General features: G+C 36.3%; 1 protein-coding gene across 7 annotated transcripts in view; it reads left to right on the forward strand.

The window, feature by feature from the left end:
• baiap2a (BAR/IMD domain containing adaptor protein 2a) overlaps positions 1-23624 on the forward strand; it is a 220629-nt gene that overhangs the window by 49754 nt on the left and 147251 nt on the right. For all 7 annotated transcript variants that reach the window (XR_012400583.1, XR_012400584.1, NM_001040245.2 and 4 more), the window contains 1 exon segment: positions 12983-13058. Coding sequence is in view for 5 of the 7 variants with exons in the window: in NM_001040245.2 (NP_001035335.2) it covers positions 12983-13058 (76 nt within the window). In the remaining 2 variants the exon portion in view is untranslated.

Below are 23624 nucleotides of genomic sequence, written 5' to 3' on the forward strand. Positions count from 1 at the left end.
GCTGTGTTGCTAACAATGGTCCTCCTGGCAGCTCCAAACACCTTTAACTCACACCTGCTTGGTATGCTCTAGTAGTCTTTAACAGCTTGATTAAATGAATCATCTGTGTTTGATTAGGGTTGGAGCAAAACTGTGCAGAGCTACGGCCCTTTGAATCGATTTTGAGAAATGGTTTAACATGTTGATAGGCAGAATTAGCATGGTTCAAGAGCAGCATGTTGCTAATATCATGAAGTAACATAGTTGTACCATGAGTGAACATTGTGTTTACTTCGTTTATGATTTTAGCCAGATTAAGTTAATCTAATTAATATTTTTTCTTTTAATGAGGTTAATATGGGAACTCTCCATGTAAACAAACTGACTGAAAATATATCATGTTGAAATGTTCTTGGATGAACACATTAATACATAATTTAAACCTCAACACTGACTTTGTCTACATTTGCTGCATTAACCAGATTTCTCCAGTATTTGCTATTGCAGTTTTTCCTGTCACTTTCTTGCCTTGTCACTGAAGTAAAGGTGTTGCACACGTCCCCCTTTCCAGAGAGTCAGGAATAACTGAGCTCTCAGACAAAGTGTATGCTGGCCTCATATTCCAATTAGCTCTTGCAATTAGGCTGGCAGATGTAGCACACGAGGACTGGGATGATAAAATTAGCAACGCTGACAGAATTTAGAAAAGAAACCACCTAAGCCCCACCCATTCCTTCTGACCTCACTTGTGATTCATGCCTTCAAGGTGCTAGCATTGTGCTAAGCTAATTACACCTTGCCGAAGTGACTCTAACGTTAGCAGAAAGCTGCCTACTTTTTTTTCAGTGGTGAATTATGTTTGTGTGAGAATTCTGCTGGGGTGTTTTTGAAGGTGCTGGAGTGCTGACTACAGCTCTGCTGTTAGTGAGCTGTCTTGAGCTTACATAAACAGATGTCTTCATAGGCTGCATTGTAACTGGAATGCCATTTTATGTGTGGCTGGAGTAAAATGCTGTACATAAACATAAAAAGCAATGCACACTAATAATCTGACATAGTTTGTTGCTATGTGGCTAGGTCACCAAGTTCTAATACATGTACAATACAGGACAATACACAATATTAGTTTTGATGTTGATTTGTAGTTAAATTTCACAATTCCTTTCATTAACCTTTTCATTAAAATGGGCTCTAAATGTTGTGATCAGTGTTCATTTCTGAACAAAATTTAAGCAAATGTTCATTGACCAGTTGCCACATTTAGATCTAAAGAAAGGCACCAATTATCTAATATAAGAATTAACCATGCTTTTACTGCACCTCAAGAAAACAAGAACTTAATGTGTTGTTAACATGACTTAACAGGTTGCTAGCATGTTAGCACTATGATAGCATCAAATAGCATAGGTAACATTGTGAACATGAATATGTATGATATATTTTTCTAAAACTAACAGATTACTCTCATGAATTAGTTTTTCTGTGTTTATTTAAAGGGATTTTTTGGATTTTGATTACTATTTTTAAGCTGTAAATGTATACATTCATAAAATGTACAGTATATAAACACATCAAAAAAAACAATACGAGCGTAAGGATTTTTTAAATATAATTGAGAAAATTGTTGATGTAACCTGTAAATGTATATTCAGAAAATTCAATTCAATTCAATTCAATTCAATTCAGCTTTATTTGTATAGCGCTTTTACAATGTAGATTGTGTCAAAGCAGCTTCACATAAATGGTCATAGTAACTGGAACAGTGTGGTTCAGGTTTTAGTGTTTAAGTTCAGTTCAGTTCAGTTTAGCTCAGTTCAGTGTGATTTAATCATTACTGAGAGTTCAAACACTGAAGAGCCAATTCATCGATGCGTAGCTCTACCAATCCTGAACCATGCGAGGCAGTGGCGACAGCGAAGAGGGAAAAAAAACTTCACCTGATGGGAGTGAAGAAAAAAAAACCTTGAGAGAACCAGACTCAGTTGGGCACGACCATTTTAATTTCTCCGCTGGCCAAAAGTCTTGTGCAGAACTTCATTCGTCGTGGTTTAGGCTGGAAGATGGCCTCAGCGAAGACTCGTCTGTCCCTGGAGCGTCGCTGGAATCAGACTCATGTTCTCCACTCCCCACAACCATCAGCGCAGCAGCAGCTCAGGATATGGCCTGGTCCCGGATATGGAATCCTTGGGATCATCATGCCGCTGGTCTTGGATCCAATCAGTGACCGCATAATCTGAGGACCTCGGGATGAGTATCCCCAGGTGAAAATAGAGAATAAAGAAAATAATTAGCGTAGCTGCTGTTCATAGTGTATGTAAGCAAGATGCAGAAGCCAGTGTGGAACCCGCTAGGTGATGCATTGAGTGTATGCTTTACTAAACAGATAAGTCTTTAATCTAGTTTTGAACTGGGAGAGTGTGTCTGAGCCTCGGACGTTATCAGGAAGGCTATTCCAGAGTGTAGGAGCCATGAAAGAGAAGGCTCGACCTCCTTTACTTGATTTTGCTATTCTAGGTACTACCAGAAGCCCTGACTTTTGAGATCTTAAAGAGCGAGTTGGTTTGTAGCGAGACAGAAGGTTGGTTAGATAAACAGGAGCTAGATTATTTAGACCTTTATAGGTGAGAAGTAATATTTTAAATTCAATACGAAACTTAACAGGCAGCTAGTGTAAGGAGGATAAAATTGGGGTTATATGATCATATTTTCTAGACCTGGTCAGAACTCTGGCTGCTGCATTTTGTACTAATTAAAGTTTGTTAATAGAGGATGCTGGGCAGCCAGCAAATAGAGCATTACAGTAATCCAGTCTCGAAGTCATAAAAGCATGGACTAGCTTTTCTGCATCTGAGATGGATAGCATATTTCGTAATTTAGCGATATTTCTCAGATGAAAGAAGGCAGTTTTTGTGACATGGGATATATGGTTTTTAAAAGTTAGATTGCTGTCTAATATGACACCCAAATCTTTTATAGTAGAGCTAAAGCTAACTTTGTATCCCTCTAATTGTAGATTGAGTTGCGAGATCTGCTGTATACAAGATTTAGGCCCAATAAGTAATAATTCTGTTTTGTCTGAGTTTAAGAGAAGAAAATTGTTGGTCATCCAGTCTTTGATACACTCAGTTAGTTTAGAAAGTTCAGACGTCTCGTCAGATTTAGTTGAAATATATAATTGAGTATCATCTGCATAGCAGTGAAAGCTGATCCCATGTCTTCTAATAATGTCTCCCAGAGGTAGCATGTAAATTGTAAACAGTAAAGGGCCTAAAACTGATCCTTGAGGCACCCCATACTTTACTGGGCAGATTTGTGAAGGCTGTCCATTAAGATTCACAAACTGGTAGCGGTCAGTTAAGTATGACTTAAACCATTGTAGAGCCTGTCCCTGGACACCTGTAGACATTAAGCGATTTATGAGGATATTGTGGTCAATGTTATCAAATGCCACACTAAGATCGAGTAAAACTAATAGCGAGACGCACCCTCGGTCAGCAGCTAAGAGTAAATCATTGGTTATTTTCACTAAGGCGGTTTCTGTACTGTGGTGAGCCCTGAAACCTGACTGAAACACTTCAAAAATATTGTTCGTCTGCAGAAAAGAGCATAATTGAGTGGAAACAACTTTTTCTAGTATTTTAGACATAAATGGAAGATTTGAAATAGGCCTATAGTTAGCTAAGTTGTTGGTGTCTAGTTGCGGTTTCTTAATAATAGGCTTAATAACATGTAAGTAAACATCACAAAATGGCACATGCACAAGGTTTTTAATTTTTATTTTATTTTAACAGAATTGACATAATATTAATATACAATAAATATATCCATTATTTACATTCTGATTTCTGTTCCTTAAGGTATACATCAACCATTTCAATCCTAAAATGGTTTAAATGCTTGTAAATTTATGTATATATATGCACAAAAGTGATATACTTTAAACTAAGAATTGTTCTTTGCTTTATTAAAAAAGATTTGTGAACAAAAAAAAAAAAAATTACAGAAAACACACTTACTAGTCAGGGCCAGTAGACACTACCCACCTGTGCTTATAAAGAGTTCTCTACAAACTGGTGAAAAAAAAAAGAACAGCCTAGATCAGGGGTTCTCAAACTCTATTCTGGAGGTTTGGTGTCCTGCAGATTTTAGCTCCAACTTACCTCAACACACCTGCAAGGATATTTCTAGAAAGCCTAGTAAGAGCTTGATTAGCTAGCCCAGGTGTGTCTGATTCTAAAATCTGCAGGACACAGGACATCCAAGACCAAAATTGAGAAACTCTGGTTAAGATAGTGAAGTATTACATAATGCACATGCATGTAATGGTACAGTTTTCACAATAACATTTCGTTTAGAATAATCTTTTCTCATGTGTGTGTGTTTCAGGCTCACAAAATGCTGTTCTTGTGTAAATGATGGTCCAAAACACAAATAGTTTTTTTTCACTTGTAGAGGGACAAGAGTAATTTAAGCCTTTATTTAGCAATAGTGAAATATGACATTCTGAAAACATAATTGTCCAAATTATGCGTCTCACAATCCAGTCGAAGATTATAGTCTAGGAGACGAGTGTCAAACTCAGTTCCTTGAGGGCCGCAGCTCTGCATTGTTTAGTTCCAACCCTACTCCACTTAACCCACTTAAGCTGCTTTCAAGCTGGACTTTTCTCCCCATTGACTTTGATTCATATGGACATGAATGCGTCAGTTTTGCTGTTTACTTCGTTGGAAAGTTCAAGCTTAGTGAACTCTGACCAGCAAAATTAAATTATGGACCAATCACTCACTTTTTTTATTGTCTAATCTTCTTGTTTAATCCCGCCTCTTTTGCAGCACCACAATTTCACAAGCCTAAACCATAGTGTGACCGCAGATTTTCCTGTAGATTTTATACAAGCCTGAAGGACTCGGTTAGCTTGATCAGGTGTGTTTTATTAGGGTTAACTCTGCAGAGCTGTGGCCCTCCAGGAACTTGGTTTGACACCTGTGGTCTAGGACAACACTTTAACTTCACTTCAAGGACTTCAAAGCATACATTAATGGCACATTAAAATGTCATCTAGATAGACAACCTGCAAGGTTTTGGAACAGAACCTACTCTATAACCATTCTATCATTCCCACACTAGTCACCCAATTTTACTCTTGATTGCAGGAATGCCATATGAGCCCAGACCTGGTCCTGGCTAACCGTTATGTAAACCACCCACATACAGCGTCAGGCTCTTCGCATCTCTACCTCTTCATTCTACCTTATCTCTCTTTCCCTCTCTCTCTTCTTTCTCTCTATTTCTTGCACTCACATGTTGTGAGAATGTTATTGACAGGGTCTTTTTTTAATGAGGTATGCTGGCAGGGCGTTATAAAGGAGTTGCCGAGGGAATAGCGAAAGAGCAGGAAAAGAGTCAGGGGGTTGTTAAAGAAAGACTTAAACAAAAAAAGAAAGAAGTCTTTCATCCTTCAGAGAAGAGAACTGTACTTCTCGGTGTCAATGTGTTCTTTCCACATGTCATCTCCTTCTAGAACATTTCATACCTCGTCTTGCTGTTGTGCTAAATCCTTCTATCTGGCAATAAGATACCAAAAACTCACAAGAATCTTTGCTAAGCTCAATTAGGAATATCTTTTTTCTTCTCTCACTGTGCACTTATTTTTTTTTTCGCTTTAATGGAGCTCCTAGGGTGACTGATTTTGCAGAGGCACTGCCGCCTACTCTCCATCTTACTCTCCGTCAGGTGCAGACCCACTTTCAGAGCTGCTCAGAGTGTGTGGCAGGAGCAGGAAGGTGACCAGTGACGTCAAGCCACCAAAGCCTGGGGAACAGGACTTCTTGATAGATTCTCTAACCAACAGCACTCATTTTGCTCTGATATTTTGAAGATTCAATGAAATATTGACAGCAACATTTGTCAAGCTGGTCCTTAAGTAGTTTGACAGCTATTAATACCTGACCCAAATCTGGTTGGTAGAGTTTGCCCAAATATTTCTTCCACTCAGCCATCTGAGAGCATTTGACCTGGTATTTCTCCGTCTGTTGACATGTTTCAGCCTGTATTTATATATCCTGCCTGATTGAACGGTATCTATCATGCCTAAATCTCTTAAAAATAGATGCTATTTATGAGGTGTTTTTTAGATTTGAACAAAATTAGGTACAGATTATTTTGTATCCTTTTGGTTTGACTCCTGGAATCACACTATATGCAGAAGAAGCGTCAAGCGTGAGTGATTTGCATGTTAAGTCAATGCAAATCTGAACGAATTGACGCTGTTTTTCAGCCGTCATAAAGCACATAAACACAGTTTTTTTCTCAATAAATCTATGTTAGCCATTTAGCAATGAAGCTAGAGTCACCGGGCTGACAGAAGTCCTTGTCATCACGCAAATCCACATCTGTTGTGAAGTAAATTTGATGCGTGAATTAAGTGGATTTTAACACGCAAGTGAAGCGAGTAACTCAATGTTCAAATGTCCATTTACGCGCGTTTATCCGCTCGTTCCACATCTGGTGTGAACACAGCATAACACACCTGATGCTAAGGGAACTATCTTTAAGGGTCTAAAACATGAGTTGGTATTGTGGGACAAAACTATTTGCCATATAACTATTTGCCAAGAGAACTGATGTTTTTTTTTTTTTTTTTTTTTTTTTAAACATCTCTGCATTCCAAAAAGGATAAATCATTGGCAGAATATGGCAGGGTTGTTCCCAATCAAAATGCTCAGAATTGTGCCTTTCTTATGGCCCTTCAGAATGAATATTTTTCAAGGAACAAGTGATGCTTGTCAGTCCCTTGATTCTTTGCATATTTTAATCGTAATGTCAGGTATCCAAAGAGCATCAGAGTCTTTAATTCATGTTAGACTTGTATTACACATAACTGTAGTAGAGGCAGAGTTTTTAGCTGCTTTCTGTTGCCATTTTATTAGTTGCAAGGAATGGATGGGATTATGTCATGGATTTAGCTTGATGCTAATACTTAAAGTAAACTGACACAATAAGAAGTGCATAAGGGATCCATGGTATCAAGCAGTTTTAGTGGTACTGAGTGTCAGAGATTAACCAATAGTGATGTTTAGTCTAGAATACTGGCTCGGTTTGAGCTGAAATTTTTATTTATTTATTTATTTATTTTGTGGAGGAATATTTCTTAAAGCAATTGCAGGCTATTGTTTGGGATTTTGTAGTTAAGGTTTGGTACCACCACTGATCAAATAGATGTTTCCAAAATGTTAGGGATGGGCAAATTACTCAAGGCAGTTTTCCATGCATTATTTTGTCAGCAAAGCCAGTCTTAGTAATCCTCCAGCACATGTATTTACAAGAAGCAGGGTTTACTACACAGAGTAATTTGTTGTTCGAAATTGCATATTTACATACTATATAATACGTTAAAAACAGTATTTGAGCCAAATAGTATGTCCAAATTCATTTAATTTGAAAAACTGTATGCGAGAAGTACCTGGATGGCCTACTACTTCCGGCGAAATTCTGAAGTGTGCAATGCATCCAATGCATGCTACACTATGCAATGATAGACTGCAAAATAATTCATGAATGGGAGAGAAGCGATGTAACTGGCACGGGTAGGTCACATGACCATGACAAAATGGCGGTAGTAGTAAGTACGAGTTCAATTCATACTACTCTCATTCATATAGTATAGAACATACTTTTCTTACGGTCGAGTAGTAAATTCAAATTCAAATGCTGTACCTACTGGGCAATTTCAGACGCAGTCGTAGAACACTAATGTGCTATACACACTACACACACACAAAAAATAATAATTCAAGTTTGGTTTAATCGAGGTAATTGTTCTCTGAAAATGACATATGTTTGTATCGCTTTTAAATGAACTACGGGTTTAGTAAATACTGCACGTGAAATCACGGCATGATTTTACTCAAAACTACAGTTGAATGTTTAGAATCAATCCTTCTGTGGGATTATTTCAAAATAAGTGTTTATATATTGTGCTAAAATAAAGAAAGAAGTTAAACCTTCTGTATATTTAGCAACCGCTATTTTCCCCCAGGTTTTGTAGTGTGTATTTGGATCGGTTTGTTGCTTTTTCAAGACTGCCCTCTGGCCTTCAGAGAATTTCTACAAATCACACTGTGCTTCCTTGATGTGTCCATGATTATAGCAACTTTGCTCAATTGTGTTACGATTTTAGTGTGTTAAATCCTTCAACCTGGGGCAGCATGGTGGCTCAGTGGTTAGAACTGTTGCATCGCAACAAGAAAGGTCGCAGGGTCAGTTGGTATTTCTGTGTGGAGTTTGCATGTCCTCATCATGTTGGCGTTGGTTTCTACTGGGTGCTCCGCTTTTTCCCACAGTTCAAATACATGAACTATATGCGAGTTAAATGTAGGTGTTTCCTAGTACTGTGTTGCAGCTAAAAGGGCATCCGCTGTGTAAAACATATGCTGGAATAGTTGGTGGTTTATTCCACTGTGGCAACCTCTAAAATAGAGACTAAGCCGAAGAAAAAATAAACAATAATCGATACCCTTAACCCTATAGAATGTAGTCATTGGTTGCGTCCGAAACGGCATACTTCTATATCATACAGTACGCTTAAATCAGTATGCGAGCCGAGTAGTATGTCCGAATTCATAGAATTCAAAAATCAGTATGCGATGAGTACCTGGAAAACGTACTACTTCCAGGGAGATTCTTAAGTGCGCATCCCATGCATGCTGGCTTTCCTATGATGCCCTTCGAGAGAATTCATGAATGGGAGTGAAGCAACGCAACTGAAGTAGGTAGGTCACATGACCATGACAAAATGGCAGTTGTGGTACATCCACATTCCATTCATACTTTTCACATTCATACTGTGAAGAACGTATTTTTCTAACGGCTGAGTAAGTTTAAATTCAAATGCAGTACTACTATTATTAGGCAATTTTGTACGCAGCCTTTGATTCTTGTTGAATTTATTTTACCCACAACTCCTTGCACTGTAGAAGTGGCAGCAACTCTGACTGCTCCCTGTAGGCTTTTTGCAATCGTAAGCATGGAGATCATAATATCTTGAATATAGCTTAATGCTAATGTTAAAAGCAGTCTGACACCATTTGCCAGGGACTGAGTGTCAGGAATTGACCAGTAGTGATATTTACTTCACAATTCTTGCTTGGTTTGGACTGTTTTTTGAGCTGTGGAAGGATGGACAAAATGTTCCTTCTAAGAATTACAGGGTATAGCATGGGATGCCATTACTTGTGGTGAATTTTAGAGGATGATATTTTAGAGGAGCAGGGTTTGGTGGTGTTGTGCTGTCAGCTTCAGGACTTTGTTAACCCTGAGGCCCTGGCAGACTCTGGCTGCTCTAATTGGAGGAAGCCCTGAAGGGGAAGTGGCTGGTGCTCAGGGTGCTATGACAGATGCCCGCTCGAGTGAGCATCACCGAAGGATTACAGCATGGCAAGGCGGCAAACTGTTTATTTTGGTTGCACTAAGAACAGAGCTTCAAGACAATTTGCCCTGCTTGAGTTTATGCCCTCTAGAAACTTCAGACGTCCCTTAAAGTGCTCCGTATACACTTCCTGGCAGTATAACAAGCCCAATCACGCACTGGCACTTCAGAGCAAAATGTGTTCATTAACTCCTAGCATATGCTCACTTTCTATTTCTTTTAGCTCCTCACATCCTCTTAAACACAGTCTCAAAGCCCTGAACAAAATGTCAAAGCTCTCCGCTCACCTCCAGAATGAGTGTCTGCTTCCCTCCCACAAGAATAATCACACTCTGTTTAACACAACATGGAATGATGGGTGGTGTGAAGGAGGGATGATGCTGTGGACTGTTTTTGCATCCTTCATCTGCTGGAGCACGTGTATGGATGGACTGTTGAAATGACCATTGGATGTCATGTTTTAGGTGTTAAGCTGTTGGTCAAGTTGCTTAATTGGTCAAGAAGGCACATGTGTAAATCAATATGGAAATTAATGTAACAGCTTTTTTCAGCAGGGGGTAAACGCTACCGTTGCCTCCTACTAGCCCCAGGCAGTATCTGCTGATTTTGTTGAGTATTTTTGTGTTAAATAATAGAGCTAGATTTGATGCTCTGTTTAATCTAAATACACTTTTTTGGCTATAATAGAGATAGATAGATAGATAGATAGATAGATAGATAGATAGATAGATAGATTGATAGATTGATAGATTGATAGATTGATAGATTGATAGATAGATAGATTGATAGATAGATAGATAGATAGATTGATTGATTGATTGATTGATTGATCTGTCAGTCTGTCGGTCGTTCTGTCTATCTATTGTTCTGTCTTCTATCTATCGTTCTGTCATTCTTTCCATCTAGCTGTTGTTCTGTTTCCACTTGTCGGTCGTTCTATCTGTTCATCTGTGTGTCATTCTGTCTGTCTATCTATCGTACTGCCTGTCTCTCTCTCATTCTATCTGTCATTTTATCTATCCATCCTTCTGTTGTTATCTATCCATCTATCTGCCATTATGGGCCCTATCATACACCTGGTGCTAGACGTGTTTCCACGATGTGTTGCTAATTTTGGATCAACGCAATCTTAAGTTTCCCGTTTTCCGCCACGTTGTTTAAATGGCACTTCCACTTTGTGGACTCATGAGTTTTTTGGTCTAGAAAAGAGGTGTGTTAAGGCGTATTGTTGGCGCGTTACTATTTTGAGGAACTAAAATAAACTGTTCAATAGACCAGCTGAAACCCCGTCTAAAGTCCAGCAAAGGGTGAGTTAGTTGTGTGTCTCGCTTACACATTGCTTAAAACACACAGGATGTACAGCAATACGCAAATATCTTTACATGTGAAAAAGAATTAAAGGATTAAAATATTTAAGAAATATTAATTTCTACATAAATATAACTGCTACCATGCCTTCATCTTGGAGGGCTTTTTTAGTTTATTCATTAATTTGCATTGGTATAATGTTGTTGTTGTTGTTGTTGTTGTTGTTGTTATTATTATTGTTATTATTATTATTATTATTATTATTATTATTATTAGTAGTAGTAGTAGTAGTATTTATTATATATATATATATATATATATATATATATATATATATATATATATATATATATATATATATATATATATATATATATATATATATATATATATAAATTAATATATTTATAAAAAAAAAAAAAAAAAAAAAAAAAAATTAGATTTGTCCATCTGTCAGGTTTTTGACCATATGGGCCACAGCATGCGTGTTCGGATATATATATATATGTTTGGTTTTTTGACCAAACTTTGTTATAATTGCTCATTTATTTGTTTTCTGGAAAGTAGAACTGAATTTATAAATTTTGAATTTTGAAACAAATCGTTGTGCTTAACAAACAATATTAATTATGTAGGCTAACCAATGTCTGTGCGTACAACAGATTTCCTTATCCACGAAGTAGGGAAAATGACAGTTAAAGTAAAGGCCTATTGGAGGAGGCTCATTTTCTCATTCTCGCGCTGCAGATGCTATGTTTAGCCATTATCTCACTAGTGAAGCATTCCGTTTTTTTCATTAACAAAGTCTGCCATGTAAATAGCAAATGCACTATGGTGCGATATAACTGACTCTTAAAGGCAATGGGAAATGAGACTCTGGTTTATTCTCTAAACACACCCATAACTCATTAAGAGAATAAGCTCAGCCCTGTTAGACCATGCGCCGCAGCTCAGATCATATTTTTCTGTCTTTAAAATGGCAAAAGTGGATTCGGATACGCCCTTAATGCTTTTGTGCCCTGCGCTTCAGACTTTGCTGTCTGTCTATCTGCTGTTCGGTCTCTTTCTGTCTACTGTATCTATTTAGTGCATCTATATGTTCACAGTATTAATTTGTTCACTGTATCTATCTATATAGCTGTCTGTCTGTCATTCTGTCGTTCTGTCTGTCCATTTGTCCTTATGTCTTTCTATTTGTCCTTCTGTCTGTCTATCTGTCGTTCTGCCTGTCTATCTGTCGTTCTGTCTGTCTATATGTCATTCTGTCTGTTAATTTTCCATTCTATATATCTATGTCATTCTGTCTGCCTATTTGTTGTTCTTTCTGTGTATCTGTCGTTCTATCTGTCGTTCTATCTATCTGTCATTCTGTCTTTGTCTTCTATCCATCTGTCTGTCTATTTGTCATTCTATCTATCCATCTATCTGCTGTTCTGTCTATTTGTCGTTCTTTGTCATTCTGTCGCTCTATCTGTTGTTCTATTCATCTATCAGTCATTTCCTCTTTGTCATTATCCATTCATCTGTCTGTCGATATGTCAGTCTATATGTCGTTCTATTGTTAATTTGTTCTATTGTCGTTCTGTCTGTCTGTCAGTTGTACTGCCTATCTGTGTCGTATCTTTTTATATATCTGTAATTCTGTCTGTCCATCTGTTGTACTGCCTGTCTAACTGTTTATCTTTCATTCTACCTATCTGTTGTTCTGTCGGTTCTATGTATATATATGTGTGTCATTCTGTTTGTCCATGTCATTTTGTATGTCTATTTGTCATTTTATCTCTATCGGTTGGATGTGTCTGTCATCGCTATCTGTCTTTCTGTCTGCTTATGTTATTTTGTCTATCTGTCGTTCTGCCTGTCGTTTTGTCTCATTTTATCTGTTCTTCTATCTCTGCCGCTCTATCTATCTATCTTTGTCTGTATCTATCCATCTATCTGTCTTTCTGTCAGTCTATCTCTTGTTCTATCTATAATTATTCATTTATCCATCTGTCTGTTGTTCTGTCTATGCATCTGTCCTTCTATCTATTTGTCTATCCATCGTTCTGCCTTTCTCTATCATTCTGTTCTGTCTATCCTTATATCTTTCTGTCTGTCTGTCTGTCTTTCTTTCTGTTTTTCTGTCTATCTGTCGACCTAGAATTTCTCGCTGCATTATTGTACATGTTGGCAACCCTTAATTTCAATCACAAGATCTACCAACAGCACATGTACAATTAACATAACTTGCTTCTAATCAAATCTCTCTCTCTCTCTTGCTTGCAGAACATCATGGAACAGTTTAATCCCTGTTTGCGGAATTTCATCGCAATGGGCAAGAACTACGAGAAGGCTCTCTCCAGTAAGTATCCACACATCACATCACCAAACATCGCCTGCGTTATCCACGTTCAGGCAGCTGTCCAAACCCTCCACGCCTCCCCATCCGCCTTTGATGCCACTTCATTTGAAGACGATGACAATATTTGTCATTCCGTCATTCAGATGGCCACACGTTCTTATCAGCTCTCACACAGCTCCAGACACCTCCTGAGCTCAGATGGGCTCAAACACAAGCGTTCAGCTGATGAGGCCATTCACCCAGCAGATAATGTGCCCTGCCTTGCTGATGATTTGATATTTAGCCATTAGACAGAGGGAACAATCAGACGACTTTGAAGGCTTTGTGCAGTAGGTGACTGATGAAAGCCGGACAATTGGTCATTGACATCTGCGTTCACATTGGTCGAATGTAATCTTGCACTGGCAGCCTTGGGTGGACAGTGGCTGTAAAACCTTGAGCAAGGGCATTTCTTAAAAGAATACCCCTTTTTATTTACAGATAAAAGATATGGGTTACAATGAGGCAATTAAATTAACATGGTCATTGTTTTGGTGAAATAGGCATAAGGAATAAACAATGAGTGTGTTAACATTTCATGAGTAAAATCACTCATGTTTAACATTTCAACATTTTTAGTCAGGCCTGGATTGGCTAATCGGGAGGACTGGGAGAGTTCCTGGTGGGCTGGTCTGTTTTTTGGCCATGAGGGCTGGTGTCCCTAGCTGCTTGAACTCTCAACAGTCGCACTTTTTTCATTTATTTTTTTGACCATAGCCTTACTCTTTTTATTCATTATGTTGCCGCAGCTCCGCTCCTTTTATTTATTTTCTCGCAGCCCTGTGCACAAATGCAGCCTGTAGGTTAATGATGAGGTAACTATCATTCAACCCCAAACAGCGGCACCTTGGTGAAAATCAGAATTTGAGTAATTAAAAAAAAAAAAAAAAAAAATATATATATATATATATATATATATATATATATATATATATATATATATATATATATATATATATATATATAGTTGAAGTCAGAATTATTAGCCCCCCTGTATTATTAGCTTCCCTGTTTATTTTTTTCCCCAATTTCTGTTTAATGGAGGGAAGTATTTTTCTGCACATTTCTAAGCATAATAGTTTTAAAAACTTATTTCTAATAACAGATTTATTTTGTATCTATCATGATGACAGTAAATAATATTTTAATTGATATTTTCAAGACACTTCTATACTGCTTAAAGTGACATTTAAAGGCTTAACTAGGTTAATAAGGTGAACTAGGCAGGTTAGGGTAATTAGGCTATTAAGTTGTTTTATTAGGCTAATAAAGTTATTTTATGATGATGGTTTGTTCTGTAGACTATCGGAAAAAAAATAGCTTAAAGGGGCTAATAATTTTGTCCCAAAAATATATTTTTTTAAATTAATAACTACTTTTATTCTAGCCGAAATAAAACAAATAAGACTTTCTCCAGAAAAGAAAAAAAATATCAGACATACTATAAAAATGTCATTCCTCTGTTAAACATAATTTATGAAATATTTAAAAAAGAAAATCAAAATCAAAAGGGGGCTTATAATTCTGACTTCAATTGTATATGTATATGTATATGTATATGTATGTATGTATATATATATGTATATATGTATATATATATATAAAAATATATTGTTAGTGTTTTGGGTCACCTATGTAGGTGTATATATATTTTTTGTGTGATCACTGTTACAAAGGACTGGATACCTATTAAGAATTAAGCACATAATATATAATAAGATATTCCAGCCATAACACTGCAGTAAAGTTTCTTTAATATCATGCCTGTATGAAAGTAGTTCCTAATAACTTAGAAAATAGCTTTATTATTATTATTATTATTATTATTATTATTATTATTATTATTATAATTATTATTATTATTATTAATATTATTAAGTAAACTCAATGTCAAAATTTTCAAAAACAATTTTAGAGCTTAAAAAAGGTCTTTAATTTACCGAAATAGTGTCTTAATTTTCCTAATAATGTTCCTAATTTTCCTGGGCTGACACCCAATCAACCAATAATCAATCTTAACTTTTACGTTTTGAACATTTTTTTTACTTTGCTAAAATATACAAATCTCAAGAGCTGTTATCAATTTTTACAGGGAAATCTCCTAATTCCCTATAAAACTAAAGCAATACATCCCTATACATGATCGTGTATTAATACAAAAACTATTTACAGAAGTAACTAGGCCATCAGAAAACATCCTTAATGTTTCGCCCTGTATTAGTATAAATTTTCACTCACATTTGTCTTGAAAGGTTCTTAAAAAGTCTTAAATTTGACTTGAAGAAATCTATAAAAACCCTGAAATTAAGAGTAATAGCTAAGAGTCAAGCTTTAAATAGAAAAAAAACTACTATTGAATTTGTATTTAGAATTTTTTTTTGTGCAAAATGCTTTTGATCGAATCCATTTTATTGATTAAAGCCAAGGGTGTCCAAAGTCTGTCCTGGAGGGCCGGTGTCCAGCTGAGTTTAGCTTCAACTTGCTTCAACACACCTGTCAGGATTTTTCTAGTATATCTAGTAAGAGCTTGATTAGCTGGTTCAGGTGTGTTTGATTAGGGCTGGAGCTAAACTCACCTGGACACCGGCCCTCCAGGACTGAGTGTTGACATGCCTGATTTAACCTAAGCTAAAAGTTCCCAAGATCAGCTGAATGGACTTAAAAATGGTAAAACACAAATATTTAAGGGTGTTTTCACACTCTTTTGCCTTATTTAGTTCGGTTGAATCTTGATGCAGTTTGCAGTTTAGCTAAATTAATTCATGCTTCCTCCTGACTTGCGATGCGTCTTAGCCATTTGCAATGCAATAAATCATTGTTTTCCAACCACAGCTGTGCTTCATTATTAAAATGTATAGTTTGTCTAAAGTGATGGATACAAACTATATAGTATACTATGACCAGGGATACAATCAGCCTGTGCAGTAGTCCCTCCATCGCAAAAAGTGACATTGTGTCATTGGCATTTTCCTGCACGTTAATTCTGACCAATCGAAAAGCAGTTAGGAAATGCAAATAACATCTGGCCAGTCTGTGCCAATGGCATAGTGGAAAGTGAACTGACACATGCACTTCAGTGTTCACGGCGACCCGAGTTCAATTTCTGCCTTGAGGTCCTATGCCGATCAATCCACTCTCTTTGCTTCCTGTCAATTATCCCTACTGTCCTGTCAAAAAAGGTGAAAACCCCCAAAAAATAATTATAAAAAAAAAGTTATAATAAAATATAAAATAACATTTGGCCAGTGCGTGATGTGGATTTTGTCACGTGACTGCATTTTGGTTTATTTCAACTGGTTCAGACCAAAAGCGATCAGTGTGATGTGAAAAGACCCAAAAAACGACAGAAAAATGCTAATGTATAATTTGTTGCCCTTAGTCCGGACCAAAAATTAACCAAACCAGAAATATGAAAGCACCCCAACTCTAGGGCACCTCAAAATGAGCCTATTTCCAAGAAATAGTGGAGTGTTCCTTTAATAATGTGCATGTAAAAACAGAATTAACAATATACAAACACCACCAATGCAGCTTACACACTTAAAACCCACGGTATTCCTTCAAAGAGCCGCAAAAGGGCTACTCAAAAATCCTAGCACCTAACATAATTGGGGGATTAATGTGCAATCTTTGAGACAGACTGGCCTTCAAAAAAAAAAAAAAACAACAAACTCTGGAGCTTTAAAGGCAGATTGGCTGAGGTGGCTGAAAGACTCTTATCCTCAGAAAGCAGGGGTCCATATGCTTCCAGACTGACGTCCACAGGTCACAAGAAGATCCAGAGAAAAATGTGCAGCAATAAATGTGGGTTTGTACTGTAGAGACATGGCTGGAAGGACAGAAAGGCAAGACACAGAGTGGTTAAAAAAAAAAAATACAGATTTATTCTATAATTGACTACCCTATACCAAGGGAGGTGGGTTGAACTGGGGTCTTGTGGGAGGTCCTGGACCACTAAGCCCACCAGAATAAATCGTAATCCTCTTTTGCTCTTAGGCCATGTCTTTACCACCCCTGCCCCATGTTTTAGGAAATGAAATCACTCAGACACAAAGTCAGCAAAGCTCTCTACCCCATTTATTATTTCTGACTGGTATTGTTCTTGCTGATTTGTTTTAGAGCCTCAGGCGAAGAAAGATGAATGAGTGCGGTAGGAGGAGTGTGTTATGACAAGGTTCTTTCTCTCTAAAAAGGAGAATATCAAAGCAGGAGACTTGCATTTATGGATGGGAATTGTAAGGATTCAAATTGCACTCCATTATAGGTTTAGAGCAAGCATATGCAGACTATCCATTCATCCTCTGAAAATGCCTGTTCTGTGTTGGGTCACAAGGACACTGGAGTCTCTAATTAAATTTGATTCAAATATCTTTTTTTTATTTAAAGTGCTGTGTTTATGAACCAGCAAAGCACTGGAGTCACGTGTTGAGAGCAGATGGGGAGAAACTGGATGGCAATCAGCTATTTTCTGTTAGCTTAATGGGGCTTATTCAGAAACACATTTATTTGTGACTTGCAGTTACTCTTTATGTTAGTTGAAGTAAACAATTAAGACAAAGATATAATAGGATTTTGTAGATTGTCAATTGTCTTTTGTATTGTTTTATTATTTCAAGTGTTTCTCTCTCAACACATTGGTTTAGGTGTCTGCACAGTGTATATAATTCACCGCGGTGCTCTGTTTTAGGAAAGGCTTGTAGGGAAGGTCTTGTACTTTTTTTTTTAAATTCTGTTACAAGCTGTTCATAAATTATTGCAATAAAGAAGATTAATGAATGAAAAGTCTTGTATATAGCCCAAACTGAGTGTTCAACTTGTGGATGGATCAGAACGTATAACTTTCTAAGTTTTATCAAAACTTGATATTTATTGAGCAAGCTGAATAGGTTATCCCTAAAGTTAAATAATAACTGTATGTCGGCTGGTCCAGAGTGAATTTTAAGGCTCATGATTTTAAAGATCATGATTTTTTTTAAATGGTTTACTTTATTTATACACTGCTTCTCAGCTAACATAAAAGCAATTTATATTCCATCGAAAGCGCTCCCTCAAGAGGCTCTGATTTGTCAGCTAACATAAATATGCTATGATTCGCAGATTGTTTCTACGTCACCAGGAGGCATCACACCTCTACTAGCACACACTTTGCCATTGTGTAAATACTGTCAGTCAGTGTAACTGTTAGCCACATCAGCTTGAGCTTGAATCAGACAGAAAATGAATTGCTGAACCTCACGCCTGCTCTCTAAAATTAATTGACAAGTGTCTTTCACATATATTCAGGTTATAAGCATGTGTAAGTACTTTGAAACTTTCACATATCTTTTGCAAGTTTGTCATTTGAGATGTAGAATGCAGAGAAATGTTTGCATAGTGTGACAATGCAAGACTGTGGTGTTTACATCAAGGTTATTATAGTTTTTAAAAAACTAGAACTAACTGAAACTGTATTGTGCACATACGAAACTGAAACCAACTAAAATTATAGCAAAAACCTCCTTTGTTTTCATATTTATAAGTGTATTTAATATATAATTTTACTGCAAGCCTTTTAGAACTAAATATAATTTGCACTACAGGTGTTTGACCCTTTCCGCACCTCAGAGTCTGTAGTCCTGCTGCTATTGGCCAAATTGAGCTGGTTCACCTCCAGTCATCCTCGCTGTTGCATCCGCGACAAAAACAACGAAAGGACATGACAGCAGCACGGTGACAGCATTAAGTACAGAGACTTAAAACTATTACTTTAACACATTTGTGCCCAATAATGGGTTTTATTTCTGTATCGCGATCGCAAACGAATCTTTTTAACCGGATCTTCTAAGTGAACCGGTTAGTTCACCAAATCAAACTGAACCATTTGAAGCGATTCGCGTCTCCAGTAAACACCTATCCACCAACTACAAACATTAAAACAAGCCTAAAACCCCCCTCTAAATAAACCAATATATACTCTCGTTCCGTTATTAGAACAGCAACGTTACATTGAGAAGCAGTGAACCGATAATACTGCGCATGCGTGATTTAGTGAACCGAACACAAACAGTATAGCCTGCTGTGTGACTGAACTGAACTTGAACAACTGCAGCGCGGGTAAACCAAGGGCTTAAATGAGAGGATCGGGTGAAAAATGTAAGTTTATTTCAAATCAGACAATCGTAATGTAATTTAAATAAGTGAATCATGATTCAGTTGGGTTGCAAAACTTAACTGTAAGAAATTTTTTTCAGATCATGGTGATGTTTTAACTGACTGTTGAGTCCTAACATCCTCGTTAAAAATCTGAACTTGATAATTAATTATCATTAATAATTCAGAGGCCGCTGGGCAGAATATCTTGTAGGCCCCCTACCTGGCCGAACAGCTATAGTTGAACAAAAAATAAGATTAATATAATATTTGTTAAATAAAATGAATCTATTATGTATTGCCCACATTTTTAAATAAGTACATATATGTCTAGTCTACAAAGATTTAACTTATTTTTAAAGCATTTAAAGTACACTTATACAACTATTGAAAATTAATGGATTTTAATATACTTGTTCAAGTTCATTGAAGCAGTACTAAAATGTATATTTAAGGGTATTTTTAATGTATAGCTTCTACAAATATATAATATACATGGTTTGGATAACACCTCTTCAATCCAGTTCTAGGAATCTGAGTCCTCCATAATACACACTCTTATTAATGTTTCCTACTTGTCCCCCTCATGATAAAGCGTAGGCAAAATCTAAGTGCGGATTTATTATATAATATTTATCCTGTTGATTTTGAATCTTGCACCTACAATAACAGATATTCTTATTTAGAAAAAAAACAAACCTGAAACTAATAAAAAAGAAACTAAACCTAAGACATTTTAAAATGTAGAAACTAATAAAAACTAGAAAATCTACCTCTAAAACTAATTGAAACTAAATAAATTTAAAAACAAAAATAAGTCAAAATGAAATAGAAACTATATAAAACTAATGATTTATCCAAAACTATTATAACCTTGGTTTACATGAGCTTTGAATTATAAATATGAATTTGTAGCTAAATTGTTAACGATGCCAATCAGCATTTCCTGTTGTTTACATCCTTGTTTTTGTCCTTGCTACAACATACCATTAACGCTAGAAACTGTGCTGTAATAAATTAATTTTAACAAATAAAAATACTTACAGGTTGTAGCTCACAATCCACAGCTTCTTCTATTGAAATTGGAACTGCACCTTCATTGAAGAGTTTTTAGCTGAATCCAGCACTGAACTGGGAGAGATTCTGGAAGCTGTCCTTTGTCAAATGCTAGAGCTAAATATTTCTTTATAAATCTCTGTAAAATAATTAAAATGAAATTGTAAGCACTTTTCTCTTTGTGTTGTGTCCTTTGGAAGCCCAAATACAGCAACATAAGAAGCTTTGTGGAAATAGAAGCGTTTGGACGGGATTCTAGCTTTAACATTACAGCACCTTTGGCCACACTCGTGGTGAATGCACGTAAACTGGAGCATTTGTGATCTCATAAACCCGGATGTATTTTTTATTTTTTTATTTTTGTAGTCCCCAAACTCTGTTCACTGTAGGCTTTGCTTAGCTAACTCTGTAAAAGCCAATATCTCATTTTACATTGATATTTGAGCGTATTACCTTCAGAGATCTTATGTTTACTTAGCTACTGTACATTACACATGAACTAAAGTTTAAAATATGATTTTGTAGAGGACCACTTCTTTTTAATATAGCTTTAACAACAAGCTGTAATCAAACTACTCTGAGTAACAAATATTTGTCACTGTTGGACATACAGTAGTAGAATCCTCCTCACCAAATTTTACATCATGGATTCTTGCTTTATTTTTAAAAAGATTGTTCACCCCAAAAAAAAAAAAAAAAAAATTTTGTCAATAAAATAAAATAAAATAATAATAATAATAATAATAATAATAATAAATGAAAATTTATTATAAAATAAATAAAAATAAAAATTGTTCTACTTTTATTTGGTTAGACTTTCAAATTGAATTATGGGACCTCCGCTTGGAAAACTTTTAGAGTAATAGTAATATAAAAACCTTTAACAAAGTTATTATTTTTGTTATTATTTAAAAGAAAGTCAAGTGACGTTTTAAGGTTTGCGCCTGGATTTTGCTTACTCAAATTCAAAAACCTTCCCCAAACCCACATGCAAAGTTGTAAATGTAAACGTTTGGTATCATTTTAAAGAAAACCCTTTAAATTTTCATAAAAATGAAAGTAAATAAAATAATTGTATATGTTTTCTGTATGATAATAAACCCCTCCTAAAAAGTTTTTTTTTTTTTTTTTTTTGTAAACTCAAATGTGAAAGTGTACCTTCTAGGTTATGTGTGGTTTAGGTTGTTGTAATTGATTGTGTTGGTTTGTACACATATCAGTAATCATAAGAAAAAAGAAAAATGTCTCATAATCTATGCGAACTTTATTCTAATCCAACTAATGAGAGAATGGAACCACTTATGGGGTATTGGGCCAGTATAAACCTTTAAAATGACATGAAGTAAATGACATCACACACCCGGTACCTGGTTTGCGGAGTATGTCATGTAAATTGGTTAAAAAAGGTCTAATGAGGTGTCAGCTTTACACTTTAATGTTATAATATTTAATATTATAATATTAATAATATTATTTTACACTTATGTGTGTACAATAAAATGTATTAAATTACTAAGATTTCAAGATTTCCTAATTAAATGACATAGTTGCGTTTTAAGCATTACAAGTTTAAGTATCATCTCGTAAGTTCAGATATACAGTCAGAGCAGATACCAAGGTCACATAATCTAACGGATATTTATTACTATATATATCATACTGTATATCAGAATAAATCACCTTGATATGGGATGATTTTTAACATGATATGTGTTTTGTCATTTTTGTCTTCTTATCCTGACCCATTCAACCTATAAATCAATAGGAAAAAAACAAACAAACAAAAAACAAAAACGGATAGATGGATTGAGTAAAATTGAATCACACAGAGAAGCCTCCCTACATCCCTCTACAGTATGTGGTTGCCCAGAGTTGATGGCCCCATCTGTCAAGCACATTTCTGCATAATTTCCCTCCAAATAATCCCTGAACAGTAGCCATGTAGTCACACACACCTCGTGCAACAGTCTGCTTTGCCTTACTTAATCAGGGCCACAGCTGGTCAGCTTGATGAATTGTTTGCTCAACCGATTTCCGTGGCCTTTCTGTCTGTGCCAGAAGCTGAGGGTGGTTTTACACTGGCTCTCAGTAGATTCAGATGAAGGTACCGATTGATTTCTGAATGAGTTCCATAAAGAATAGCTCACTGGCATCCGTTTCTACACTCTCTCTCTCCCTAAGGGAAGTGAAAAGGCATTATTTTCTGCCCTTGTGCAGTTTGGGATACGCTTACATGAAGCACTGTTGCATTATACCTGCTCTTAGAAGTGTTGGGGAAAGACCAGCCTCCTTGTTGCCAGATTTTGCAGTCCTAATGTAGCTTGTTTGCTTTATAACCATGCAGTCATGAAGTCTGAGCTGCTGATTCAACTAAATATCTTTGAGAAAGATATAAGTGAACGTCTATCAGGGGTGGGCAACTTCGGTGCTTTAGGCCGATAGAATTCAACTCCATAGTGACAACTTTAAAAAATGTAAACCACGTCTTCGGGACATTCAAAATTCCAGACAGTTGTTTGATTAGAGATGGAGCTTAACTCTGAAGAATAGTGGCCCTCTAGGACTATAATTTGCCAATCCTGCTCTTTACAGTGTTTCCGACATGTTAAAAATGCAGTTGCAGGAAAAAATCTGAAGTTGTGGGTTACAATTTGTTTCTGGCTAAAATACTTTTATTACTTCCTGCGGTTGCCAAAATGTTTCTTTTTTATGAATACAACTTGTAAACTGCATCAACGCACCATGGGCATTGATCCCGGACTTCGTTTCTATGTACTGTAGTGATCCAAAATCTTCAATTCAGTTTGATTAATCTTTATTTCTGTAACGCTTTTTAAAATATAGAGTTTGCAAAAACAGCTTAACATGCAGTAGATAAAATTCTAGTGAATCTTCACATGTGAATGAGTAAAACCATCTGGTGGTTAGAAGTGTTGTTTGGTGTTAAATATGGCAATCCTCTTTTCCCTTTGTGGGAATGCAGGAATTGTCTGGGTGTTCAAAAGCAAAACATAATTGGACTACTTTTCATTCTTTTTGGGCTGGGTTAAAGTTGTTGTTGGGTGAGAAATCTTTCTTGGACCTGGCAGCCCTAGCTTTATATCTTATATGTTTTATAGCTTTATATATTTATAACTCACCCTTACCGTCTTTCAGGTACGTCTCGTGCGCACACGCCCCTACTCAGATACGTCGCTCACTCCACCCCTGACACCACTCAACGGGCCTGACACAGACATGCACACACACACAACGCGCTGCAGACTTTTTGGCCCCAACGGCCTTCCATACAGGAGCGACTCCCCTCAGATTCAACACGCCTGATCACGTTCATCAAATTTG

This window comes from Danio rerio, chromosome 3 (genome assembly GCF_049306965.1).
Source record: "Danio rerio strain Tuebingen ecotype United States chromosome 3, GRCz12tu, whole genome shotgun sequence".
Lineage (NCBI taxonomy): Eukaryota > Metazoa > Chordata > Actinopteri > Cypriniformes > Danionidae > Danio > Danio rerio.